Source organism: Typopeltis vanoorti, chromosome 7 (genome assembly GCF_054136105.1).
Source record: "Typopeltis vanoorti isolate ZY-2024b chromosome 7, IOZ_Tvanoo_1.0, whole genome shotgun sequence".
Lineage (NCBI taxonomy): Eukaryota > Metazoa > Arthropoda > Arachnida > Uropygi > Thelyphonidae > Typopeltis > Typopeltis vanoorti.
The window spans coordinates 118,731,792-118,758,420 of record NC_143555.1 but is presented as its reverse complement, the minus strand read 5'-3'; the positions used below and the strand labels follow the sequence as shown (position 1 = coordinate 118,758,420).

At 35.8% G+C, this 26,629-nt stretch overlaps 1 protein-coding gene across 1 annotated transcript in view; it reads right to left on the bottom strand.

Annotated features, from left to right (window-relative positions):
* LOC150104996 (angio-associated migratory cell protein) overlaps positions 1 to 26,629 on the bottom strand; it is a 151,834-nt gene that overhangs the window by 4,869 nt on the left and 120,336 nt on the right. Inside the window, exons 10-11 of the mRNA XM_090396092.1 lie at positions 25,982 to 26,072; positions 12,606 to 12,760 (exon numbers count right to left, since the gene is read on the bottom strand). Of these exons, the coding sequence (XP_090252218.1) occupies positions 12,606 to 12,760; positions 25,982 to 26,072 (246 nt within the window). The remainder of the gene's footprint in view (positions 1 to 12,605; positions 12,761 to 25,981; positions 26,073 to 26,629) is intronic.

The window sequence follows — 26,629 nt, the reverse complement described above, 5'->3', positions numbered from 1 at the left end:
ACTTTAAATGAATGAATGATTGGGTATACAGAGAAAAGCAGATATAAGAAAACAGTTTTTAAGATACAACTGAAAAGGAAATCAAGTTTCTCTTACAGTCATATATAACACAAGAACTGAGAGCTGAATACTCTATATTTTATATATATATATATATATTTTTTTTTTTGAGGATATTGTTTGATATCATCCCTAAGAGACCAAATAAATTCTGAGAAAACCAATTAAGAATAGAGTGGTATCTCGCTAATCCGAACTAATAAAAACCGTGCCTGTTCGGATTAACAAATTTTTCCCCAAGAGACAACAATAACTAGTGTTTAAGACAAAAATAATCAGATTCTAATGATACATCAATTTAATTCTGTAAATAAATGAAGTAACTGATAGAAAAAAAAGCTACTGTACTGTAATGTAAAACAAAAAATAATACAGTACACAAGTTTATTTTAGTAAAAAATTTAATTTGTATGTACCTGTATTGTTGAGGATTCTGATTTAATAAAACTGCATAGTTCAGTACATAACTTAATTTGCGTAAAAAATATCACTTTTTTGTACACAACACAAAAAAAGTTTATTTCTTTGTAAAAAAGTCACTGATTTTCTTTTGCTTCTTGGAAGCTAAACTTTTTTAGAATCCTTCTTCTCAGAGCTGCATTAGCAATAAAATTTTGTGGAATGGCGTATCATTCTGCTTAGAACATTCTATACACATATTAAAACTCAGCTGCCTCTTCACGTTTTACTTTTTTTTCATGGAGTTTTTCATCGTCATCTAATTCATTCTGTAGCGTCATATTTATAATTTCAGCATCTGATTCGATTTCGAATTCACTTTCGGTTCTACCTGTAATCCATTAATTAACATCTGTTTGTAAAATTTCAACATATGGATTTATATTTTTAATCAAATTATGCACATTTTGAATTTCCTCTTTTTTGTGTATATTTGTGATTCATGCCGACAATACAGTACGTACTGTATAAAAAAAAAAAGCAAACGTGAAACACAATACATCAAATAAGCCTCCAGTATAACCGTACAATCGACAGTATGAAAAAAATACTGTACTACTAATAATAAAATAAATAATAATAGTTAAAATAATAATTATTAAATAAAAATAATAGTACACAAAATAATAATACTTAATAAATAAAACTTTTTTCTTCAAACCGCAGTTCGGATTACTGGAGGGTTCGGACTAACGAGGTTCGGATTAGCAAGATACCACTGTATATGAGAGAGAGATACAGGGCGATCCAAAAGTCACATACATCAAAGTTGAAACTGAGCTGAATCAAAGTACTTCAATTCTAATTATTTGTTTGGCCTATCGATTGCACTCTAGGACTAGTGACCACGTGTCAGGTACTGGGTGTCCATTGCATATTTTTGTTTATGAGGAAAGTAAAATGGTACTTTCCAGGGAGCAATGAGTTGTTATTTTGGAATGTTATTTTGCCTGCCTGTCATCTTAAGCAAATGTTGTGGAGTAGTTTTGTCAGAAGTATCCTGACTCTGTTGTTCCTCGAAATTCAACAATTATGTGATTAATCAAATTTTTTCAGGAAACTGGAGTTCTATAAAAACAGCAGCATAGAGGACTTTCTATTTTCAATGAGTTTAAAGTGAATGCAGTACACAACATGGTACAATGTTCATCTTTAAAGAGTCTTAGAAAACTCTCTGCACAGACAGATATGTCATATGGCAGTACTTGGAAAAGCACCAAAAAATTAAAGCTTTGTCCATACCATGTTCATTCAGTTCAGGAATTAAAGCCACTGGATAAGGAAAAATGTGTTGTGTGCTGTAGATGGTCTTAATCATTTGTTGAAGAAAATGGAGTCCATGAACCGGACAATGTTTTCTTCAGTGGCAAAGCATGGATCCACCTAAGTAGATATGTCAATAGCAAAAATAACTGAATTTGGTCATCAGAAAATCCTCATGTTTTCCATGAAATGTTCTTGCATTCTCTGAAAACTGGAGTGTGGTGTGCAGTATCACAGAGTCGCATTGTCAGATTCATTTCTTTGAGATAACATTGAACAGTGCATTATTAATCACTTAAGGAATTGACAATGTAGATACGAATATAAATTAAATTATAACTTTAATAAATATTTCCGATATTTCGTAGCCGTCTTCAAAAGGAACTTACAAAAAAAGGCACGTGCACGTGCTTTTTTGTAAGTTCCTTTTGAAGACGGCTACGAAATATCGAAAATATTTATTAAAGTTATAATTTAATTTATATTCGTATCTACATTGTCAATTCCTTAAGTGATTTAGTAATGCATAACCAACGTATAAACCTGTCTACGAGAATTGAACAGTGCACTGTACCAAGACATTATCACACGGTTCGTGGCTCTCCTTGAGAACATGATTGATGCTTTCAGCAGGATAGTGCCACTTGCCATACATAAAATGAAACAATGCAATTTTTGCAAGAGTTTTTTCATGACAGATTGATTTCTAAAGGACTATGGCTCCCAAGGTTGACAGATGTGTCACTTCTAGATTTCTTCTTATGGAGTTACCTGAAATGCAAGGTGTATAAAAATAATCTTCACACAATTTATGAACTGAAGACAAACATCACTGAAGCAATTAGAGCAGTCAGTAATTCCAAGCCTCAAAGAGTTGCCTCCAATTTAGTAAAAAGATCACATGCTGCATTCAAGAACGAGGTGGGCATTTTAAACGTTTGCTTTGGTAATTTTATTTATTTTTGCCTTTGTAAAGATATGGTTATAAGCTTTGTTTATAGCAATTTAGTTCTATAAAGTATTACTAATATTGAAAAATTCAAGTTTATTTTATGTGTGCAACTTTCAGATCATCATGTATTTTCTCTTTAAGTACATACATATATATATTTAAGCAGTAATAATTCTATAGAGAATATTATCTTTCTCTAATTTCTTTAGAAGGATAAAAAAAAATATAACTCATCGTCAATTTCCTGATATTTATCTATTACTTGTAAGCACTCTAATATTGTCATACTTAACATTTCATGCTTCTAAGGCACTTCTCTGACTGAATCAATCCACCTAGACCTTGGTCCTCCTCTGGGTCTCTTTTATACCATCTTGGCATCAAACACCTGTTTTGCAAATCTTTTAAGTAGCTACTTAAGTAGTGCTTTTTAGAATTGTCTGTTAATGTTCAATTGCTATTTTGTGTTCTTGTACTGATGATGCCTTAGGTGAAAATTCTATGCAAATAAAATATTTTACATGAGTTTTCCTCCAGTATTATAATTTTTTTAAATATGCCTACTCATGGTATTTCATTATTGAAACAAACACCACATTTTATGGAAAGTCTACTTCTAAACAGTGTGCTAGACATGGTAAAGTGTTAGTAAAGAAGGCTAAATGTATCAATAGAATTATATTTCTAAAGTGCTGTAAAATAGTTCAGGTTATTCCTACCTGTTGTAAATTAAAAGAAGTTTATAAGTCTCATAAAGCTCATCAGATTTATTTAAAGGCTAGTAGATCACTTTTAAATTATTAGCTATATCAAGCAAAAAAGAAATCATGCACAGCAAGGGTAATTAAGGCCTCTGATGGTGCACTTTTAACAACCGAGAAGGTTGTTAAAAGTGCACCATCAGAGGCCAAAAGTGCACAGATGGAGGGAATCCTCTGAGAGCCTTCTTAACCCAGCAGTTGTGGACATCCAAGAGGTGCAGATTGGGGCAATGACTAGTCTCACAGCAGAAGAGGTCCATTTAGAAATTAAATCGCTAAAATCGGGTAAGGCTGCTGGCGATGATGAAATTCGGCCCGAAATGCTAAAAGCCTTAAATCGAGACGGTGTTCTCTGGCTGACTCGAGTGTGTCAGGCTGCTTGGATATCTGGGTGAGCACCAAAGCAATGGCAGACAGGCATAATAATACCAGTCTTTAAGAAGGGAGACCAGAAGGATTGCCGTAACTATCGTGGCATCTCTCTGCTCAGCCTGCCTGGGAAAGTGAATGCTAAGTGCTTGGAAAGACGGTGCAGGAGCATAGTTGAGTCAAAGTTCCAGGAAGAACAATGTGGCTTTCGTCCTGGTAGAAGCACAACTGACCAAATCTTCACTTTAAGGCAAGTCTGAGAAATCTTGGGAATATGCCAAGAATGTCTACACATGTTTTGTGGACTTGGAGAAGGCATATGACCGGTTCCTCGGGATAAGCTTTGGCAAGTAGTACAGGAGTATGGAGTGGATGGTCAACTATTAGTTGCCATCATGTCCCTGTATGAATGCCCAGAGTTTTGTGTCAGGGTAAACAGCACAAAGTCTGAACCTTTCACAGTCTCTGTTGGCCTCCGCCAAGGGTGTGTTCTGTCACCCCTCCTTTTCATAATATTTATGGACTGGATTGATAGGCACAGCCGAGGTGAGTGTGTCAGAATTGGAAAATGTAGCATTGGTCGTCTGCTTTTTGCAGATGACCTAGTTCTGCTTAGCTCTTCCACAGCGGACCCTGGATAGGTTTGTAGCTGTTTGTGCAGACGCCGGGATGAAGATCAGTGTGGCCAAAACTGAAACATTTGTGGTCTCAAGACAACCATCCCAGTGCACTCTAAATGTAAGTGGAGTCCCAATGAGGCAGGTGGAGAAGATTAAATACCTTGGGTCCATATTCACGAATGATGGAAAATGGGACATAGAGCTAGATACTCGAATTGGCTTAGCAAGCTCAATATTGCGGGAGCTTGGCCGTTCAGTAGTATTGAAGCGGGAGTTAAGCCAGAAGGCAAAGCTGGCTGTCTTCAATACAGTCTATGTCCCCATCCTCACCTATGGTCATGAGAGTTGGGTAATGACCGAAAGAATGTGGACACGAATCCAAGCGGCTGAAATGAGGTTCCTTCGAGGGGTTGCGGGGCTGACAAAACTCAACAGAGTCAGAAGCTCTGCAATTCGGGAAACCCTCAATACTCAACCACTGCTTCTCCGTGTTGAGAGATCACAGTTACGCTGGTACGGGCACCTGGTCAGAATGCCACAAGAGAGGCTCCCTCAGCAGACCCTCTTTGCCAAGCCAGAGGGTGGGAGGCCACGTGGAAGGCCAAGGACTCGCTGGATAGATTATATCCAAAACCTTGGGTGGACACATTTGGGAATCTCACCAGAACACCTGAACTTGGTGGCAGAGGATCGTGACCATTGGAAGTTCCTCTTGCAGCTTTTGCCCCCACAACCCAATTAGGAAGAGTGGGCCTTGAAGATGTATGTATCAAGCAAAAAAAAAAAAAAATCGCTAGCCATCTTAAATAGAGAAATTGCTTATATCAAGAACACCTTACAATCTGTATTAGTGGCTGAAACTTTTAACACTATTTTGCAAATCTCATCTTCATACCTCATCATCATCAAATTCCTGCCATGTACTCTCAAGGGGTGTACAGGATATGACAGTACTACATGAAAAAATTACATCATTACTAACTTCCTATCTACAATTTTCCTCCAAATCAGTCTGTTACTTGTCAAGACTCCAACATTATCAGATCTTATATTTCTATCGTCTAAGGCACTTTGTACCGTATCAATCCACCTATATCTTGGTCTTCCTCTGGGTCGTTTTCCTGCCAACCTGGCAGAGAACACTTGTTTTGCTAATCTTTCCTCTCCCATTCTATTTAAGTGACCATACCATCTGAGATTAGCTCTGCTAACGCATTCCTGGATGCTGACAATGTCAAGTTCTTTCCTAATATCCTCATTTTTAATATGATATTGCCACTGATGCCATCTGTTCACGCCTCTAATCTTTCTCAGGACTCTCATATCTGCGGTCTCTAGTCTTTGGTCAAGTGTTTTACTTTTGACCCAGCTCTCAGATCCATAAGTTAAAATTGGTTTGAACACAGTCTTGTATACAGCTAATTTAGTGTTCCGACTAATTTCTTTCTTATTCCATATGAATTTATTCAATTGACTTCCCACGATACCAGCTTTGCTGATTCTGTTGTCTATTTCTATATTTAGTTTACCATCTTCAGTAAAAATTGTGCCTAAGTAGCTGAAATGTTTTACTTGTTCCACAGGTTCTCCATTCACAACACAGTTGACAATTTCAATGATCCTGCCTATTTTCATTGTCTTTGTCTTTTTATTGCTGACCTTCATACCATATCTATTACAACAGCTACTCAATTTAGTCAGAGAATCTTGCAGACTTGTAGCGGATTTATTTAGAAGTATACCATCATCCGCATAAAGCAAAGAGCTGACATTAACATCTCCAATTTTGATATCAGGTTTAATACCACATTCCTTCATAATGTGATCCATATAGATAATGAATAACAGAGGGGATAATGTACATCCTTGTCTCACACCAGATTTAACATTAAACCATCTTCCTGTACTTCCTTCAATTCTAACTGCTGACTCACCACTCAAATAAAGACTAAGTATTGCTTGATATAATGCCCCATTGACACCATATAACTGCAGCGTATTGAATAGATTCTCTCTTGGCACCTTGTCATATGCCTTTTCCAAATCGACAAAACTTAAATACAGATCTTTGTTATATTCCCATGCTTTCTCGACTATTTGTCGTAAAGTGAAGATCTGATCCTGACAGCCTCTATTTGGCCTGAATCCAGCTTGTTCTTCACCAAGCTTTTCTTCCACAATTCTTCTCAACTGTTTCTCAAGTATACTTGCATAGATCTTGCCAGGAACATTCAGTAGGGAGATACCTCTGTAATTCTCACATTCAGTTTTATTTCCCTTTTTATATATGGGTACTATGAGAGCTCTACTCCAATCATCGAGAATTCATCCCTCTGTCCAGGCTTTCTGAACTATGCAGTGCAGCCACTGTAAGACTCTTATACCACCATACTTCAGCATTTCTGGTCGAATATCATCTACTCCTGCTGCCTTTCCACATTTCAAGCCTTTGATGGCTTTTTCTACTTCAAGTATGGATATGTATTCCTGACTGCATGCCTGGTCAGTGTTTTTTATCACTGTGCTGTCATCACTGCTTGTTTCATTTAGCAGTTTTTCAAATTAATTACTCCATACTTCAAGGATATCTTTTTCTCCTGTTTTCATTTCACCTTTATCATCTCTAATTCCTTTTACAGCACTCTTTCCTCCATTCCTAAGCTTCTTCAACAACCTCCAAAATATTTGCCACCTTCTTGATATTTATTTTCTATATTCTTGCCAAAGTCCTCCCATGACTTTGTTTAGCTAGTTTTACACACTGTTTAGCTTTCTTACATTTGTCTCTGTATTCTGTAAGAGTAAAAGCTGACTTATTTGCCAGGAACTTTTGATATGCTTTCTTCTTTTCCTTCACTGCCTCTTTAACTTCCTGTGTCCACCAGGGAGTTCTGATTTTTTTATCTTTGCACACAACCTCACCACATGCCTCTCTGGCAGAATCAATCAATGTTTCCTTCAGAGTTTGCCACTGAATCTCCAAGGTTTGATTCCTGTTCTCAAACTCTTTCATTTTCTTTTCAATAATATTTCTGTATTTTAGTCTACAGTTTACATCTGAGAGCTGCTCAACTTTTATTCACTTTAAAACTTTCTTACATGTTATTCTTTTCAATATGAAATTCAATTTTATCCTGCTCAAGACTAAATAGTGATCACTTCCAATTTCAAATCCTCTGTACACTCTGGTGTCCTGCACCAGGGAGAAAACATCATTATCAACAATAACATAGTCAATGAGACTTTTCTTATTCCTAGCCTCTTCTCTCCATGTGAATTTGTGCACATTTTTATGTTGGAACATGGTGTTAGTAATAACCAGTCCATGTCCTGAGCAGAAATCCAACAGATATTTGCCATTATTATTAGCTTTGCTCTTTTCTCCAAATTTTCCCAAAATATTTTTGTATGTCTCACAATCATTTCCTACTCTACTATTTAGATCCCCAACAAGGACCAACTTTTCCTTTTTCATTGTGTCAGTTGCTTTTTCTAAAGCCTCAAAAAATTCCTCCACTTCTACCTTAGTAGAACCTTCTGTGGGACCATAGGCACAAATAAGTCTCATTGTCCAGTTCCCCATTCTCATATTTGCCCACATTACTCTACTTGAGACTGACTGCCATTCAAGAAGATTAGCCTCGTATTTTGTGTTGAATACTATGGCTACTCCTTCTTTTCCTTGATTGTTATTGCCTGAATATAACATTTTGTATTTATTGCTCAGAAAGATCTCACCAGTTTTGGTCTTTTTTGTTTCAGTCACCCCTATTATGTCGATCTGGTACTTATCTAATTCCTCAGCTAGCTCCATTTCTTTGCCATTCAGGCTTCTTACGTTGATAGTACCGATCTTTAACTCTGGCGATGTTGAGTTGGGGTTTGTTTTCAGATTTGTTCCAGTAGCTGACTTTTCGCTGTTCGCCCTGGTTCCCTGGCAAAAACAATGGGAGCCTTGTTTAACCGAGCGACGCCCCAGCCGGCATGAAATTTTGTCATGTTGTACCATCATTTTTTTTATTTTGGTTTAACCAATAAGAATACAATTTGGTCGGCTAAATCCCAAATTGCCAGCCCATCCTCGTTCGTTCAGTATCAAAGTAGATACCCAACAGGGTGCACCACGAGAAGGTGAGGATTGGACATTAGGTCAGAAGCCCTGGTCGGTTCTCCGCATTCCTTTAAAGGCTATGTGGAGGTCTCCTCTCAGTTATACAGCTTTGACCCTTAAGCACCCCATCTTCATACCTAAATGTTTTTAATGCTTCTCATGATAATTTAAAGCATAAGTTTGATTCACTTTTAAGCCACTCTAGAACTGTCCGTGATACAGATAGACTAATCATCAGTATTTCCAGCTCCCCCTGCCTCCTTTTTTTTATGTTAAGCCCATACACGAGAGGTTGGTTGATTAACCAATAGTACATTAGTACAGTATATGGGTAGTGGGTTGGGAAAGGAGGAAGTTGTTTACATTTCATTTGAAAGATTGTATCTTTGGGAAACATAACAGGGAAAAAACTGTTCCACAATACAGCAGTTGCAGGGATGAAAGAAGAGATAAAGAAACTTATTCAGTTGAGCAGCAGCTGCACGTGTTCCAATGAGTTTAGTACTAAGGTGGGGGATTATTGATGTTATTTCAGATGAGCATTCCCCACAGAAATATTTGTAGAATATACATATTGCAGAAACTGAACATCTGTGCGAAAATGGGAGTGGTGAGTTGGCAAGAGATGGGTCATTAATAAGTCTAATTGCTCTCCTCTGTATTAAGTCAGTCGTTTTGAGGGAACTTTTAGGGGCCCCCACCCATATGGGAGAACAGTATTCGATAGCTGAGCAGATCTGTATAATGTTAACAGCTGTTTAGGGAGGAGGGGTGAAGTAACATCTTGAGCAAAAGAGAAATCCTAGTTTTTCTGAAGCTGAGGATGCAATGGTTGTGATGGTCAACTGAAGTAGGTCATTGATATATATAGCAGGAAGAGGGTTGGTGAGAGGACAGAACCTTGTGGGACCTTGGCATTAGTTGAAAGATGAGAGGATAAGGAACCATCCACCAATCTCACACACACACACAGTGTGCATCTAGACAGAAAGCTGACAAACTACAGAAATCCTGAGATAGACCAAATGATGGTAGTTTGCTTACTAAGTCTTTGTGCCAGACCTGGTCAAAAGCTTTGAAGATATCAAGTGCAACCACTTGAGATTTGCCAAACTTCTCCACGGCATTTGTCCAGAGATGGGTGACATATGTGGGCAGATCTCCTGTTGATTGGCAGCGAGAGAATCCATGCTGTCAGTTGTTTATTAGATGGGTGCCTTCAAGGTAGTGTAGGAGTTGGGAATTGATGATTTTTTCCATTACTTTAGACAGGACTGAGGTAAGCAAGATGGGGTGGTAGTTGGATGGCAGTGGCTTGTCACCCTTCTTGGGAATAAATTCAATATAAGGCCAGTTTCCAAGTTGTGGGATAAATAAAAGTGGAGTAAAGAGAGTATATATAGGCAATGTAGGAGTCAGTTCTGGTGCAAAAACTTTCAGGACAATTGGAGAAATACCATCAGGGCCTGGAGACTTTTTTTTGCGACTAATTTTGGACAGTATTTTTCTGATCTCTTCCTGGCAAAAGGAATAAGGGGCATTGTATGTTGGGCATCTGGAATGATTGGGGGAGAACATTTACCATTGTCAGTTATGCATGCATTGGAAGCAAAGTGTGAAACCAGAAGATTGGCTTTTTCTGTGGGTGATGATGCAATAGAGCCATCTGGGTATGATAGAGGTGGGAACAGTGTTGGGAAGAAGTTATGGTCAATTGCTCTGGCAAGGGACCAAAAGGATACATTTTTTTATTTTGGATATAATATATTTATATAATATATTTTGGATACATTGATTGTTGTTTTTTTTTTGCATCTATTTCAGGCTTTAGTATAAGCTCTAAAAAAGGATGGGGTTCTTGATTTGAGCCAGTTAAGATACGATTGGTTTTTCATTTCTACATTGGCACATCTTTTAGAGAACCAGGGTTTTGTTAGGGAATGGCAGTTCAGAGTAGTGTGGAGAATTTATGTTTCCATGCCAGTGAGGATTACTTTGGTGATAACTTTGGTGCATATGTTTGGGTTGGAAGACCAGAAGCAATAGTCCAACCATGGGAATGTGGCATAGAAGTTGTGGAGGCTGTCCCACTTGGCACTGTTATAATGCCAAACTACTCTTATATGGGAATGGCTGCGTAAGCATTGTTGCATGGGGGGGGGGGGAAGATGAGCACTAGATTGTGGTCAGAATTATCATCTAGGGGACCCACTACTTTCTAGTACTGTGTATTTGGAAAAGTTATTGGTGAGGAAGAGATCTAGGATGTTTGAGGAAGAGGATGATCTTTTTTTTTTATAACATAGAGGTCTTCAATCCTTATCTCAAAAAACAGTTTGACTCATTTCAAATGTACAAAAATTATTTACATGTATTTTTAGTGCCAAGCTCTGCAACTAATCTCTCTTTCTCTGAATTTAAGGTGCTGAAATCACTGAAGAATAAAAACAATGTAATTATTACAAAGGTTGAAAATGGAAGGGCTATTGCTGTTCAAGATAAAAAAGAATATGAGAGAAAAATGTCTATTACTTCTAGCCTATTCAACTTACAGGTACCCTCACAACTGATCCTAAGTGTAGTCAATAAAACAGACTTAGTTGTTGGAAGCTTTTCCACTTGGTTATACTATAAATTAAAGATACCAAGAAATTATATACTTGGTTTAATCCTTTATCCGAGTGTAAGCAAACAAAGTTTGCGCATGAAGTATTTTCAGGACTGGGGCAACTTGTATATAGAAGCTAGTAACTTCACATCACTTGCTTTAGTATCCCATAATGCAAAACACATATCCTTACAGACATGTATAATGCTATACATTATGTGATGGATCACTACCCAGACTGGTTTTGACCTTTATTGAGGTGAGAAAGTAAAGGGTTGCTCATCATAGGCTTAGAGTAGTTAGTGTAGGGGTGCAGGAGAGCCTGATAGTATTAGGAGAAAGAAGACAGATAGATAGCATGAGAGATAAAGAAAAGGCCTCAGCTCTTTTATATCATCATAGAGCCCAAGGCTATCAGTTTTCCTTTTTCACCAATCTCATATAGATGAACAACCAAAAGACCAATTGAAACTAAAGTGCAAAGATGACTGATACCCAGGTGGTTAGCCCCATCTAGGTTAAATGCCTTGAGTTGGCATTCTCTACCTGGGATTGCTCTCCAGTCATCTTGCAATTGACTATAAGACCATATTGAATTAAGAGGATGGAACTATTTAAAATTTTATCTGAATTTTATCTCCCCCTGGTGAATATTGCATAATGTAGGTAGTCTACACCATCTAGTGATAAATTTGATATCCCCTTAGAATGTTTCTTTCTAAGTACAAAAATTGTCTGACTGAACAATAACATTTTCACGTGGGAGCCAGACCCAGAGGTGATACTAAGGTTGAAGTAACGCAGAAGTCATACTTTCATATACAAGTAGCAAAAAGGCATCGCACCTTATTATTAAAATACTCTGAATTAGAGATAGTTGTTGGAAACTTTTCAACTTTTATATGCGAGTTGCCCCAGTCCTGAAAATACTTCATGCACAAGCTTTGTTTGCTTACACTTGGATATAGGATTAAACCACGTGTATAATTTCTTGGTATCTTTAATTTATAGTATAACCACATGGAAAAACTTCCAACTATCTCTAATGCAGAGTATTTTAATAATAAGGTGTGACACATTTTGGCTACTTGTATATGAAAATATGACTTCTGCATTACTTCAACCTTAGTATCACTTCTGGGTCTGGCTCCCACTGATGTGCTTTTGTGCTGAAGTGGTTGCTTTCCCTGAAATATGAGCAGCTCTGCTGATTGATGGGGTGAGTTTGTCACTGAGTGGAACTACAACTGAGTTAAATGATGCTTCAGGTCACTTATTTTTGTAGCCACTCCATTGCCTTTCTTTGACACAACAGGGAAATGACTATGGCAAAAAAGGTCAATTTTTAACTAAGCATAATATTAAATTTTCAGTATTTCAATAAACACACATAAACACTTACTTGCTCATTGCAAAATCAAAAATTTCTAATCTGTGGCCACTCCACTGCCTTTCTTTCTGCCCAGTTCGTCCATCAAACATTCTAACAAGGCCATCTAATCCCACTGTATATATAAGAGGTGCTGACTGGTCACACAAAAGATTCACAATACCACCCTAAAAAAAAGTATATTATTACTCAGAAATTTACTAACTCTGCTACTTAAACTATTACTATTATTACACAAGCATCTTCATGGAGTCCAAGGACTCACTACAAGAGGCCCAAATTAACCATTATTCTCACAATACATATATCATACATGCCCATCTTAAATTCATTCAATGACAAAGCATTGATGATTTTAGTAACCTGTAGTAACCCATTCCACTCATTTACACTCTCCAAGTAAAATGGTGTCCTTTGCTTATATACACTTGTTAATTATTAGAGAGTCTATGATATATTTTTCTCTTGTGTTTATATATATTTTGTTTTGTTGTGTTTTTTTCTTTCTGTTGTGTTTATATATATATGCATGGAGGTTAATTTAAATATGTTAACTACAACGTTTTCACGTTAAATATATATAGTGACTTTCCTGTGCTGTTCACAGTTTTTATCTTCAATGTTTTTTATTTTCTTTTATAAAAACACCCGAAGAAGGCTGTAAAAAGCCGAAACTAGTCGTGTGATACTATTAAACCTTTTTCCTTTTCCCTCGGTTTATGTCATTCAATTCTTTTAAAAAATTTCCATCATTGATAGCTCTTTCTTTCCAGATTACAAAGAGACAATGCTTGATTTAATAAGGCCAGTGTTTAGCAGGATCCATTTCTGGTTACAATCTTTGATCCATGTAAAAAGAAGTCTTTCTAATTCAATCATTATAATACTTTGATTTTCAGTTCATGCATGATGAACTTCAAGCAGCCTTACCTTTCTCTTTGTATTCGGCAGTTGATTCACCCATTTTTGTGTTCTTGTCCTATCTTTGCTCTGGACTCACCGTGTTTATTTTTCTTTATTATTTCAAGTTTTTCTTCCAATCAGATTACTTTTCAAATCATTTTCACTTCTATGTAAAAATACACTTCTATTTTTTGCTCACTAATTCTTTTACTCATGATTAAAGGTTAGGAAAAAAATTTAAAATAAAGAAAACTATTGCACGAGATATGATCAGCAAAATGCTATGTAAAGCAGACAACAAATTTTGGCAGTAAATTTGGAACTTAGTGTACATGGAAATAGTGTAGTATGCCATTAAAAAATAACTTTGTAAAATGTTTCAAATTGGTAACTAAATTATTTCATCCTGATGAGTGATTTTTTAAAATAGTTAGCCATAAAAAATGTATAGATCGAAAATTTTTAAAATCTGCAACATTTATTTTTAAGATGTATATAGGCACACTAATTGAATTTTAGAGGTGCACTAATCAAATTTGTGTACTAAAAAAATTACGCACTAATCGAGGGATTGCTGTATATATAAACACAACATATAAAATAAATTTGTACTAAAACCATAGTGACCCTTTTACTTTTTTGTAGTGACCCTTTTAATATTGGGTCTTCTGCCATTAAATACAAAATATCTGCAAAGGTAGAAATTAAGATATTTTAGTCACATACTCAAATGGGCATAACAGAGAATTTGACAATCTTGCTCTGAAAAATCAAAACATATGTTCTTCATCGATTCTTCTTAAGTTTCATCAAGGGAAACAGCAGCAACAAATTTTCTTGCACACAACACCCAAGAAAATGACACTCATGCCTGTGTATTTAACATATGCCTCACTTTTTGTTTTTTTTCTTAGTATGTTGATCCAAGGGAATAAATACGAGTCACACCTCCTCGTGGTGCCCCTCCCCCCAGAAAACATTGGAGAAATTCCCAACAGGCTAACAGGTAAAACATATTAGGGCCAATCACCCAATATGTGGATATTAAATGATTATGAAAGGAAATGAGACAATATCCATTACTTCCATACAGACCTGTGCCTCAACTGCTGATACAGTTACTATGAAGAAAAAGGATCAAAGTCTTCCAGGAAGTTCTTGGTAGAATAAAGGTGCAAGAAAGTATGATCAAATTAAATTATGGACATCTAATCTCATCTTCTCAACATACAGACACTCAAGAAAAACAGGAAAAAAAGTTTTAGCTACTTAGAGGAGCAGAAACAGTCAACATAGACATTATATGTATACAGCAACATAGATGGAGAACTGGCAATCATAAAGTGAATGAAACGTCTTCAGATGACAAAAAATGGAGATTTATTTATAACTCAGCAAACGATGGACTGGAGTGGTTGGAATTACACTCGAGAAGGAACTAGCAGAGAAAGTGTCTGAAAGAATTTTTCTCATAACCATAAATACCAACCCACAACTGAATAATATCCATGTATGCTCCTATAGAATGTGTTTCACTAGAAGACAAAGACACCTATTATAAAGACCTTTCTGAAGCTTCTTTCTTTTAGGGTTACATGGTGATCAGCACTCATGTTTGTAGATTTAGGGACTCAAAAACACACGTGTTGAACAGATTATTTTATTAATTACAAATAAAATAAAACTTGACGTTTCGACCTCTATATCGAGGTCATCATCGGAAGAATACAACTGTATACAGAACCAAGCTACGTGCTCATGCTTTCTATACCAGTAAACTAAATCTACGTAGTTAATAAATCTTTTTTCTAGCCTGACCTCTAGTGATAGAAAAGAAAAACAAAAATAAATAAATAAATAAATAAAATTATATATTAAAAAAAAAAAAATTATATATATATATATATATTATAAATAAATGCAACTACAATAAACTGTTAGAGTCCTCATGTATTAATATTCTGGATAGTTACAAAATGATTTCTTTCAGTTGCTATTGAATGTTCTAAACACTTCACCAAGTCACCAGGTTGTCTTCTTGTAGTGGGAATTTTTCTAATGCTAGTTTAGGATGTTATACAGGTTGTACATGGGTCCTCCACATTCTTGAAATGGTGAGGCCATCATTTTTGTTGAGATTTGGGTTGTGTTTGAGCATTTCACAAGACTCTTTAAATTTTCTCTCAAACCAGGTTTTGGTGCGGTGTAGGGACTTGGTATTTTTCCAGTCAATTCTATGGTATGTTTGGAGTGCATGGTCAGAAAGGCCTGTTTTACCGAAGTGGAGGTATTTAATGTGTCGTTTGTGTTCGTCTCGTCTGATTTTGATAGTTCGCCCTGTTTCCCCTATGTATGGTATGTTACATGTGCAGTGTATTTTGTATACCCCTGGGTGTGCTAGGTGTGGAAGAGGATCTTTGGAGGAACTGAGTAGGTGTCTTAGCTTATTTGGGGGTTTAAAGGTGGTTTTAATGTTGTATTTGCGAAGTGTTCTGTCTATTTTTTCAGAAATGCCTCTAACATAAGGAATGGCAATAGCATTCTTGAAATCTTTTTTGTTCTTTGCTCTAAACCAAGAATACAAAATCATCAACCAAACATTTATCAAAAATGGATACAATAAAACTATTCACAAGATCCTCCATAAAGATACCAGTAAGAACAAAAAATTCCAGAAATTTGGGAGATTCTAGATAGGATCACTGACGACTCGGCCAAGCACTCACTACTGAAAAATAAAGAAAAACTAATAATGAAATTTCAAGCCCTACAACAACAGAAAAGCACAAGATAATCAAGACGCCATTACGAAAGGAACAGCCAACCACAAACCGACATCATAAGGAGCAATCAATCGCCCGCAAACAATGTTAGGAGCCACCAACCACCATCGGATCAATGCTCAGTTATCAACCTATCAAACCACATTCTCACCGAAGGTGAGCTCTCGCTGCTAAAGAAAGGTTTGAACTACGCCACTGCTCCGAGGTCAGTAAACAAGCTTGATATCGTGTATCATATCGAGAGAGGTTTACGATCCCTCCCCAAAATTCTGGCTGATAAAATATGAATGGAAACATCGTGTATACTAAATTCTAACAAAAAACTAAACACCAACATAAACAAAACCGAAAATCTAGCCCTTAAATCCTTAAAAAATAACCAGGATATTATAATAACGAAAGCCGATAAAGGCAATTCCACCGTCCTGTTAGACTGTACGACATACATTGAAAAAATGAACCAGTTAATAACAGACCATAACACCTACCAAAAGGTTAACTACAACCCCACAAAACGTAACAAAAAGAAAACAACTGAATTAATCAAATCCGTCCACACATGGCCCGAAGAAACAACAAAAAAATTAATACCTCAGTATGCCCGTGCGCCCAGAATTTATGGCCTGCCAAAAATACACAAATCTGGCACACCACTTCGCCCGATCGTTGAAGGAATTGACAGCCCAAATTATCACTTAGCAAAAAAATTAGCTGCCACACTCAAGGAACTGGTAGGTCAGTCCCCTTCCTACATAAAAAATACACAACATTTCATCAGTAAAATTAAAAACATTACACTCACCGACCAAGATTTATTAGTCAGCTTTGACATAACTTCCCTTTTCACCAATGTCCCAATCAATGACACGATCTTGCTCCTACAGAACATATTTCCACATGACATCACAGCCCTTTTTGCCCACGTACTCCGCTCCGGATATTTCGTATGGCAAAACGATTTTTACCTTCAAAAAGAAGGTACAGCCATGGGCTCACCACTTTCTCCCCCAATAGATAACTTTTATATGGAAGACTTTGAGCAACGTGCTCTAGAGACAGCATGTCTAAAGCCCAAAATTTGGCTCAGATACGTCGACGATATTTTCGCCATTTGGCCCCACGGCTGCGAAGCTCTAAATACATTCCTTAGCCACCTAAACAAACAACACAAACGTATCCAATTCACCATTGAAATGGAAAAAAACGACTCTCTTCCTTTCCTAGACACACGTCTTCCCTCTGGCTGTCTCTCCTTCTCAGTTTACCGCAAACCTACACACACACAGGCCAATACATACACAAAAATTCTTACCACCACCCAACACAAAAATTAGGTGTCATAAGCACCCTTAAACACAGAGCCCTAACTATTTGTTCGAATGAACAGGCTCTAAACCAAGAATACAAAATCATCAACCAAACATTTATCAAAAATGGATACAAAAAAAAAAACTATTCACAAGATCCTCCATAAAGATACCAGTAAGAACAAAAAAGATTTCAAGAATGCTATTGCCATTCCATATGTTAGAGGCATTTCTGAAAAAATAGACAGAACACTTCGCAAATACAACATTAAAACCACCTTTAAACCCCCAAATAAGCTAAGACACCTACTCAGTTCCTCCAAAGATCCTCTTCCACACCTAGCACACCCAGGGGTATACAAAATACACTGCACATGTAACATACCATACATAGGGGAAACAGGGCGAACTATCAAAATCAGACAAGACGAACACAAACGACACATTAAATACCTCCACTTCAGTAAAACAGGCCTTTCTGACCATGCACTCCAAACATACCATAGAATTGACTGGAAAAATATCAAGTCCCTACACCGCACCAAAACCTGGTTTGAGAGAAAATTTAAAGAGTCTTGTGAAATGCTCAAACACAACCCAAATCTCAACAAATATGATGGCCTCACCATTTCAAGAATGTGGAGGACCCATCTACAACCTGTATAACATCCTAAACTAGCATTAGAAAAATTCCCACTACAAGAAGACAACCTGATGACTTGGTGAAGTGTTTAGAACATTCAATAGCAACTGAAAGAAATCATTTTGTAACTATCCAGAATATTAATACATGAGGACTCTAACAGTTTATTGTAGTTGCATTTATTTATAATATATATATATATATAATTTTTTTTTTTTTATATATAATTTTATTTATTTATTTATTTATTTTTGTTTTTCTTTTCTATCACTAGAGGTCAGGCTAGAAAAAAGATTTATTAACTACGTAGATTTAGTTTACTGGTATAGAAAGCATGAGCATGTAGCTTGGTTCTGTATACAGTTGTATTCTTCCGATGATGACCTCGATATAGAGGTCGAAATGTCAAGTTTTATTTTATTTGTAATTAATAAAATAATCTGTTCAACACGTGTGTTTTTGAGTCTCTAAATCTACAAACATGAGACCTTTCTGAAGCTGTCGTGAACATCTCACTCATTGGTAGCGATTTTAATGCCAAAAAGGCAAAGACTACTAAAAATGTGCTACTGTGCCGGTACTACTAAAATTGTGAGTAAATATACTTATCATGAAACCACAATTAACAATGGACATTCTCTTATGAACCAATTATATATTTGGTTTAATCCTTTATTCAAGTGTAAGCAAACAAAGTTTGAGCCTGAAGTATTTTCAGGACTGGGGGAACTCGTGGTAAAGGTGGTATAAGTGCTCATCACTTGGCTTAGTATCTCCCATAATGCAAAGCTATAATAAATTTAATTTAATCCTTTATCCAAGTGTGAGCAAACAAAGTTTGCACTTGAAAGTACCTTCAGGACTGGGGTAAGGTGGTACACAACACCAGGGCGACTCCTTGCAAAGGTGGAGCAAGCTACCAACACTCCTATCTCAGTATCTCCCATAATGCAAAACACATCTCCTTGCGGATATGTCTAATGTTATGCCTTAAGGGAAGGGCCACTACCCAGACTAGCTTCGACCTTTATTGAGGTCTCTTCAGTGGGAGCCAGGCCCAAGTGGAGATACCAGTCAGAAGCATTAGCAAGGTCATCTCTACCTATAGGAGTTGCCAAGTGGTGTGCTACCTTTTTAATAAATTACTCTGGATTTAGATTTATGATTTAGATTTATTTAGATTTATTAGACTCTGGATTTAGGAGTGTTAGTAGCTTGCTCCACCTTTGCAAGGAGGGAGTCGCCCTGGTGTTGTACCACCTTACCCCAGTCCTGAAGATACTTTCAGGCGCAAACTTTGTTTGCTCACACTTGGATAAAGGATTAAACTAAATTTATTATATTCTAACCAAGTGAAAAATAAACTTTCAAGTTTATGCAAATTATTATAATGCAAAGCACATCTTGTGGACATGTATAATGCTGTGTATTAAGGGAAAGGCCACTACCCAGACCGGTTTTGACCTTTATTGAGGTCTCATCAGTGGGAGCCAGACCCACAGGTGATGATACTAAAGTGGAAGTAATGGAGAAGTCATACTTACATATACCAGTTGCCAAAAGGTGTCACACATTATTAAAATTCTCTAGCTTAGAGATAAGTTGATGGAAGTTTTTTCGCTTGGCTATGCTACCAATTATATATTTGGTTTAATCCTTTATCCAAGTGTAAGTAAACAAAGTTTGCGCCTGAAGTATTTTCAGGACTGATGAGAACTTATACCACCTTTACGAGTTGCCCCAGTCCTGAAAATACTTCAGGCACAAACTTTGTTTGCTTACACTTGGATAAAGGATTAAACCAAATATATAACTGGTAGCATAGCCAAGTGAAAAAACATTAGTCAAGAACTGTCAAGCATATAATACTGTTGAACTAAACTCTGACCACAGAATAATTAGAGTCCACATTAAACTTTCACTAAAAAGCTTCTAAAAATAATAGGCCTACCAAAAACAATACAACTGCAACAAACTAAATAACCCAGAGATATCAGCATCTTTCTGCAGCACATTAGAAGACAAAACAAAACACTCTTAAAGATCCAGTTAATAAAAAGTATAAGGATATCAATGAAGCAATAAACATAACATCACAAAACTCTTGGAAACAGCAATAAAGAAGACTCAGAAACATGGATTACCCTTGAAACAGAAAAATATGCAAATGAAAGAAATAAAGTAATGAAACTCTACCACCTAAACAGGAATGAAATAAAGATAAACCAGATATTTTAAATAACAAGATCAATGAACTAATGATTAGAGACAAAGAAAATCAAATAAATAAATACTGCAAGGAACTTGAAAATTATAATAAAACTGGAGATATTAGCAACACTTTTGAATGGAAATATTGTCACACATGACAAAAACAGTAGACAGCTATCAGTAAATTTGAACTTGATGAAAGAATGGAGAAACTACTTTCAAGAATTGCTTAATGCTGAATTGCCAACATTCAAGCCAGTTAGTGGAACTGCATTTAACCACTGCTCGACCAATAAATTGTAAAGACTTCACTGAAAAGCAACTAAAAATAGCAATAGATCGAACAAAAGCAGGAAAATCCCCAGGGATTGATGGAATCAGAGCAAAAGCTTTCAAAAATGCTGGGTATAACACATATTCCAGTCTCTTTACCATAATGAATCAAGCATTAAACACTGGAAACGAGGCCTTATTGTCCCTATATACGAAGAGGGCAATCTTAATAGAATGGATAACTACAGAGGTATTACTTTGCTATTAACCACAGTTAAATTTTACAAATCTACAATAGGATGATACTCAATAGAATAGAACCTTATTAACACCATTTTTAAGAAAAAACCAAGGCTGGATTTCTAAAAAAAAAAAATCATGCACAATAGAACAAATACGTTGCATTAGAAGAATCATAAAAGGTTCACATGATAAAAACCTACTATTCATTACAGACTTCAAAAATGCCTTTGACTCTATTAATAGAGAAGCAATGTTTAAAATCTCAGCACCTTATAAAGATTACAATGCTATGGTAATCTTTAAAACAGAAACATCTGAATCCTTTCCGGTGACAACAGGAGTCCTGCAAGGTGGTGTACTAGCACCTTATTTGTTCTTGGTATGCTTGGCCTACATCTTCCAGACCTCAACACAGAAGATCTTGGTTTTACCTTTAGAACATCACCCACACCGTACAAAAAACCAATGCAAACAAATGAGTACAACGTCATTAGCTTTGCTAATGACGTTGTACTCATTGATACAAAACCAACAAATGCACAAAAACATCTCAGTCTGCTAGAGGCAGAGGCTAAACTTATTGGTGTACAGATCAATATCCAAAAGTCCAAAGTATTCTCAATAGGTATGAAAACCTTATACTTCAATATCAACAATAGACCCTTAGAAAGAGTAAAGGCTTTCAATATCTTTAATCGTATATCAGCAACAGAAAATGATAGTAGAAAACGTATAAGCAACTGGCTCTAGTCTTCATAACAAGCTATGTTCCATTTGGAAATCATCATTAATATCATTAAAGTCAAAATTAAGCTATACCGTGCAACAAGCAGATCCATCTTCTTGTATGGTTCTCAAACCTGGACAATAAGCACCAAAAAAATTACAGATCTAATTAACTCCTTCAGAATTACATAATCCTTGAATACACTTGGATGGATCATGTCACTAACTCAACTATGCTAAATCTGGCTAAGCAAGAACCACTTGTCAATACAGTCAAAAAATTACAACTCAGATAGCTTGGACATCCTGAAGTCTCACCATTTTTGGAATCCCTCATCCTATACAAACAAGAAGATGGCAGTCACCATAGAGAAAGAACCATGCAAACAATTTTGGCAATACATCTGCGAAACCATCAATAGACTAAATTGTAAAACTCCATCTGACATCCCCGACATGAATATGTTAAAAAGCTAAGAAGAAAACTAACATCCAAGAAGTAGAATCATCTAGTTTAATAAAATTAACACAACTATTTTTTAACTTATTTTTTGTGCATATATGAAAGCCTTATAATAAATTACATTGTGATTACTTTAAAATGCAATATACAAAATCAAACTTCATTAAATAAAAAGAGTAGTTTTATGAAAAGCATCAAATTCCTGACAGGAACCCTCAATGTACAGGATATTGTGATAATGCTACATGAAAAAGGTGCATCTTTATTAACTTCCAACAATTCTCCTCCAAATTATTCTGTTATCTGTCAAGACTGCAATATATCAGATCTTATATTTCTGTCCTAGAGGACAAAGCACTTTCTACTATATCAATCTATCTGGATCTTGGCCATCTTCTCAATCTTTTGCCTGCCATCCTGGCAAAGAACACTTGTTTTACTAACCTTTCATCTTCCATTGTTTAAGTGACCATACCACCTGAAATTAGCTCCACTAACATTCCTGAATGATAACAATGCCATGTTCTTTCTGAATATCTACATTTTTAATACGATACTGCTGCCAATGCATCTGTTTACTCCCCTACTTCTTCTCAGAACTCATATTTGTGGTCTGCAGTCTTGGATCAAGTGTTTTATTTTTAATCCAGGTCTCAGATCCATAAGTTAAAACCAATTTGAACACTGTCTACTATACAGCTAGTTTTGTGTTTTGACTAATTTCTCTCTTATTCCATATACAAGTATTGATATGTTGTCTATATCCATATTTAATTTGCCATCTTCATTAAAAATTGTGCCTATGTAACTCAAATGTTTTACTTGTTCTGTTTCACACCTGATTTAGCATCAAAACATCTTCCTGTATATCCTTCAATTCTAATTGCTGACTTACAATTCAAATATAGACGAAGTATTGCTTTCATATAATGTCCTATTTACACCTATTTACTGCTTTTGTTACCACCTTGTTATATGCATTTTCCAGATCTACAAAACTTAAATACAGATCCTTATTATATTTCCATAATTTTTTAACTATCTGTCTTAAAGTGAAAATCTGATCCTGACAACTTGTGTTTTTTCACTAGAATCCATCTTGTTCTTTGCTAAACTGGCCTTCCAAAATTGTTCTTTCCATTTTTCAAGTATACTTACATAAACTTTACTAGGACCACTCAGGTAGGGAAATTCCTCAGTAATTCTGGCATTCAGTTTTCTTTCCCTTTTTTTATAGATGAGAGCTCTACTCCAATTATCTGGAATTTGATCCTCTGCCCATGATTTCAGAATTATACATGTAGCCATTGTAAAATTTTTATACTACCATGTCTAAGCATTTCTAGTTGAATATCTTCTACTCAAGCTGCCTTTCCACATTTCAGGTTTTTTATGGCTTTTTCTAATTAAAGTATTGATATGTATTCCTGCTTAAATTTCTGTTGAGTGTTTTCCACCACCAATGCTATCACTACTTTTCATTTAGCAATCTTTCAAAGTAATTACTCCAGACATCTAGAATATCTTCATCTTCAGTTTTCATGTCACCTTTATCATCCCTGATAAAACGTTTTTAATATTATATATTTTATTAATATTATACAGGGTGTTCGGGATAAATTTGACAGTTTCGTAAGGAAAAAGAAAATCTTCTTTGTATCTATTAAATTTAATGAATTGACAAAAAAAACATTACAGGCAGAGTTAATTACAATACTATCAACAAGATTTACTCAAAATAACCACCATTAGCATCGATCACAGCTTCAATTCTGCTTCGGAACCTCGAACAAGCTGATGCTACAGTCTCCCTGGGAAGGGCCGCAAAAACTGTTTTAATTTTATCCATTAACTGGGCTTTTGTATTACTGGAAGTGCGATTGGTGTCTTTTTCAACTGCGCCCCATACAAAATAATCCATGGGGTTAAGGTCTGGGGAGTTTGGAGGCCAAACATTTGGACTGGTGAAGTCGTAGAAATTTTCAGACAACCATTTTTGACTTTTCCCAGAGGTGTGGCAAGGGGCCGAATCCTGCTACCATACATACGGCCTACCATTGGCTACCCTTGTTATCCAGGGCTTGACTACAGTTAGCAACTCCACGAACAAAGCCCGAATTCCAATGCCAGGGTTCTTCAACACCTGTTCCTGCAGATTTGCGAGGAATTCTGCTGTACGAACGCAATCAGATCGTCTGCTAGGGATCTTTCTTCTTGCTACATCCTCGTAGTCACCATTGCAAGTCTCTAGTTCATGCCTGATTGTTTTTACTGTATTCAGGGAGCATTGGGCAGCAGTCGTAATATCCTTATTTTGATGGCGGGCACAAATCATCATGATACAAGTTATTCTCTTCCATGATTCAGGTGGGTTTCAGCTATCCATCCTTTCTGACATCTTGTATATGAATAATGAAGAAGGGTCCAAACTTTTAAATGAAGAGAAGTGTGTGTTAATACATGTAACTTACGGAAAAATATAATTAATTATAAATATGTCAAATTTATCCCGAACACCCTGTATATACATATATATATATATTAATATAATATATTTTGCCACCATCTTGATATTTATTTTTTTATGTTCCTACCAGTCTTCCCATGACTTTTGTTTAGCTAGTTTTACACAATGTTTCATGTTCTTACATTTTTTGCTCTATTCTCTAAGATCACAAGCTAACTTACTTACTAGAAACTTTTGATATTCTTTCTTCTCTTCCTTGACTGCTTCTTTAACTTCTTGAGTCCACCATGGAGTTCTAATTTTTCTATCCTTGTAGACAACTTCTACCACATGCCTCTCTGACTGAATCAATCAATGCTTTCTTCAGGATTTGCCACTGAATCTCCAAGGCTCTTGCATTCAATCTGTTTAATTTTTTCTTGAATAATGTTTGTGTATTTGAGTCTGCAGTTCACCCCTAAAAGCTGCTCAACTTTGATCCATTCTAAAACTTTCTTACAAACTCTTCTTTTCAATATGAAATTCACTTTTATTCTGCTCAACACTAAATGGTAATCACTTCCAATTTCAAACCCCTCTGTATACTCTTGTGTCCTGAACCAGTGAGAAAACATCACTATCAATAATAACATAGTCAATGAAACTTCACTTATTTCTTGCATCTTCTCTCCATGTGAATTTGTAAACAAGAACATGATGTTAGTCCATGGTGCTAATCCATGTCCTGAACAGAAATTCAGCAGATACTTGTTATTTTTAGCTTTGCTGTTTTTTCCAAATTTTCCAAAGACATTTTTATATGTATAGTAATCATTTCCTATTCTGCTTTTTAGATCTCCAACAAGGACCAACTTTTCTTTTTTTGTATATCAATTGATTTCTCTAATGCTTCAAAAAATTCCTCTACTTCTTCCTTAGTAAAACCTTCTGTGGGACCATAGGCACAAATAAGTCTCACCATCCGCTTCTCCATTCTGATATTGCCTGCCATTCAATATTATCTTTGCATTTAGTGTTGAATACTATAGCTACTCCTTTTCTCTAATTGTTATTGCATGAATATAACATCTTGTATTTGTTGTTTATAAAAATCTCACTTGTTATTGTCCCCTTTGTTTCAGTAACACATATTACATCAATCTGGTACTTATCCAGTTCTGCTAGTTCCATTTCTTTTCCATTGATGTTTCTTATGTTGGTGACAATCTTGAACTCTTCTGATGATGATGAGTTGAGATTTATTCCAGTAGCTGACTTTTCACTGTTTGCCCTGGTATGAAAAGCATAATTTCATAATGCTCTGCATTTAAAATAAAACAACTTATTAGAGTTTCATTTTTAAGATAAGACAGTATGTAAATGAACTTACTTCCTGTTTAAAAAACATTCTGTTAATTTGTGAAGGAATATCCCAAATTCCTACTGTACCAGAAAGAGTTCCGGTAGCCAGGAGGGGTAAGCTAAAAATAATACAAATAAATTAAAATAAATTAAATGAAAAAAGTAGCTCAAATGCATTCTGTAATGGACTACTGTTAAAAACTAATAAAGAAATTTATTATTCCTTAGGATACCAAAAGGTACTACTTTGGAATGTCCCATTACTATTCTTCTCTTACTTCTTCCTCCTTTCATGAATTTAAGATGGTCTGTTTCAGTCTTGGGCTGAGCATGTTACCATTTTGGCTCTGTTTCTTCATATCTGTAATTTGTAATTCATCATCTTCCTGAGTACTCTTTCACAAGTCATCATTCATTCTAGATGGCTCTTCTATTTAGCTCTGTATTTTCCAGTGTTTCCATTATTGGTGTTTGGTTTAGTTCTTTCAGTATGTCTTAATTTCTCTTGTTATCTAGTCTCGTATAACCTGCTCTTCTTCTTCTCATAAATTTCATTTCTGTTGCAATGATTCTTTATCTCTTGCTCTTATTGTCCATGCTTTTCTACCATACTATTGTAAAAAGCTCTCATTCGTTTTATTTATTATGTATACTGAGTGAAAAATTCATTAATGAG